Source organism: Triticum dicoccoides, chromosome 7B (assembly GCF_002162155.2).
Source record: "Triticum dicoccoides isolate Atlit2015 ecotype Zavitan chromosome 7B, WEW_v2.0, whole genome shotgun sequence".
NCBI classification, from domain to species: Eukaryota; Viridiplantae; Streptophyta; class Magnoliopsida; order Poales; family Poaceae; genus Triticum; species Triticum dicoccoides.
The window spans coordinates 758,851,669-758,854,624 of NC_041393.1; the positions used below are offsets into that span (position 1 = coordinate 758,851,669).

Consider the following 2,956-nt stretch of genomic DNA (forward strand, 5'->3'; position numbering starts at 1 on the left):
CTGCCCTTATACAGGACGCTGAAGCCGACCTTCTGGGTAAAGCCCTGTGTGAAGGAGGTTGCGGCGGCGTACAAGGCGATATGCATGACGTACAGAGGCTAGTTTTTTTTCACAGCCGGCCCTAGGGCATGCTATTTGCCTGGGTAGGGATGCGTTGGATAGGAGTTGACTAATGAAATCTGACGTTTGAGATTTTTATAAATATAATAGTATAATGGTAAGACGTGAGGGTAATTTTCTTCAATTCAAAAAGGAGGTATTGTTTTTTTGACATCAGTACAAACACAAGCGCTCATATACACGCGCGTACACTCACCCCTATGAACGCACACACGCACACCCTATCCCTATGAGCACCTCCGAAAGACTGAGCCGGCATATCATATTGAAATTTACCAAGTCACTGAAGGCACCTCGTCGTTGACGGGAACGTCTCCTCCCACTAAATGCGCATCGCCGGAAATCCTGAAATAAATCCAGGAATAAATGCGAACACCAGGATTTGAACCCTGATGGCCGGGGATACCACAGTCCCTCTAACCATCCAATCACAGGTATTGTTGATTAGATATAATGGCTGATAGCTTTCTACTCTTTTAACTAAAGGTTGGATGTTTATGATTAACGTGGGATTTTCTAGCTATTTTCTTTATTTTATCCGTACTTTTCTTTTAGTATATAATAGATAGATAGATTTAGAAAAATAAAACCTGGTTATGTAGTCTTCAATGACACATGAACTAATGTCCTAAAAATATCACACAGGTACTTAATCGTGATTGATGACATATGGGGTGAAGATGCATGGGAAATTATCAAGTGCGCTTTCACTGAAAATGATCTCGGTAGTCGAGTAATAACGACAACCCGCATAACCAGTGTCTCTCAAGCATGTCGCGTATCTAGTGGTGATATTATTCATAAAATGAAATCTCTTGATGATGATAACTCCAGAAGGCTCTTCTACAAAAGAATATTCCCTCGAGAAAGTGGATGTCCCGTTGAACTGGAGCAAGTATCAGAAGAAATTTTGAAGAAATGTGGTGGCGTGCCACTAGCCATCATTACTATAGCTAGCCTTTTGGCTGGCAATGATCAACAGATAAAGTCAAAGGATCAATGGGACAAAATACTTGGTTCAATTGGTCGTGGACTTGCAGAAGGTCGTACTGTGGAGGATATGAAGAGAATACTATCCTTTAGTTATTACGATTTACCTTCTCATTTAAAAACATGTTTATTATATCTGAGTATATTCCCTGAAGATTCTTGGATAAATAGAGACCGATTGATATGGAGGTGGATAGCTGAAGGCTTCATCCAAGGTGGAGACCAAGGAATTAGACTATTTGAGCTTGGAGAGAGATACTTCAGTGAGCTATTAAATAGAAACTTGATTCAGCCAGGATATGATAATGAAGGCAGGCTGATATATTGTCATGTACATGATATGGTACTTGATCTCATATGTTCTCTATCAAGTGAAGACAACTTCGTTACTATATTCGATGGTACTAAGCAAAGCAAAATGAATTCGGATAGCTTGGTTCGCAGGTTATCCTTTCAGAATAACATGTCAGAACCCAACACACATTGGGTCAATGCCACAAGTATGTCAAAGTTGAGGTCAATTACTCTGTTTAGAACTGATGTTTATATGATTCAGAGTCTTTCCAGCTTTGAACTTCTGCGTGTATTGGATTTACAAGGGTGCGACCTTAGGGAAAGTGGCCACCACATTGATCTTAGATGTGTTGGGAAATTATTACATCTGAGGTACCTAGGGCTACAAGGTACATATCTTGATGTTCTCCCCATGGAAATTGGAAAGCTACAATTTTTGCAAACACTGGACTTGAGAACGTTTGGATCAATGGAGGTGCCATCAAGTGTTGTTCGGTTAGGACATTTGATGTGCCTATATGTTTATCCAGATATGAGATTGCCAGATGGGATAGGAAACTTGGTGTCCTTGGAAGTGCTCGATTCTGTTACGGTGGGTGGTACTGATGAGATTGAGACAGAGCTAGGGAAGCTGGTGGAGCTGAGGGTGCTTCGCCTTTTGTGGGAGGCAGAAGAAGACGAGAGAGTGTGTGAATCTTTGTTGGTGTCCCTTAACAATCTGCAGAAATTGTGTAGTCTAAGTATTTCTAATTGGGGGCGTGCAAGGCTTGATGTCAGCTGGGACGGCTGGGTGCCCCCTCCACACCTCCACACATTTGAGTTTAATTGTTGTACCTCGACATTGCCTAGATGGGTCAACTCATCGTTGTTCCCTGTCCTCTCCTACTTGGAACTAAGAGTGGATAAAGTGAGGCCAGAGGTCGACTTTCAAATCCTTGGGAAGTTGCCCACTCTTCTTTCCCTATTTCTTGGAACAACTGGACATCAATTGACTCCTATCGAAAGTTTCATCATTGGTGATGATGCATTCCCTTGCCTGAGACGGTGCACATTCGAAATGTTTGAGACGGGGCCATCTATGTTTCCACGAGGATCTATGCCCAGGCTTGAATACCTTCTGTTCGAAGTCCGAGCGGCGCGCATCGCTAATGGTGACTTGGACGTCCACATGGGGCATCTCCCTTCTCTCCAGCAAGTCAAAGTTTGTCTTTGGTCGGAGGAGTACCGCTCGCCAGTAGTGCTGAAAGCGTGTGATATGCTGGAGCTCGCATTGGCCTCCCATCAAAACCATCCAAAGCTTCTCTCTGATGATTGGATTCGTAAGTTTTCTCTCTCACACACCTAGGCTTCTACAGACTTTGACATAATTAGCTAGCTTAATTCTTTCAGGCCCAAGAATACAAATTAATGCTCATTCTTTTTTCTTTGTTTCAAAGGTGTACAACCTAAGGATCTGGAAGAAGAAGAGGGGCCTGCAGCAGTGGTCACCGGGAATGACAGAGAAGGCGAGCCAGTTGTGCTGTAGAACCAATCTTACGCATTCAAATCCGCA

General features: G+C 42.9%; 1 protein-coding gene and 1 pseudogene across 1 annotated transcript in view; one reads left to right on the forward strand and one right to left on the reverse strand.

The window, feature by feature from the left end:
* Positions 1–2,956, reverse strand: part of LOC119339715 — a 43,125-nt pseudogene that overhangs the window by 24,122 nt on the left and 16,047 nt on the right.
* The window catches only part of LOC119338541 (disease resistance protein RGA5-like), an 8,387-nt gene extending 5,431 nt beyond the window's left edge, over positions 1–2,956 (forward strand). The window contains exons 2-3 of the mRNA XM_037610863.1: positions 766–2,723; positions 2,841–2,956. Of these exons, the coding sequence (XP_037466760.1) occupies positions 766–2,723; positions 2,841–2,929 (2,047 nt within the window). The 3' untranslated portion in view covers positions 2,930–2,956. The remainder of the gene's footprint in view (positions 1–765; positions 2,724–2,840) is intronic.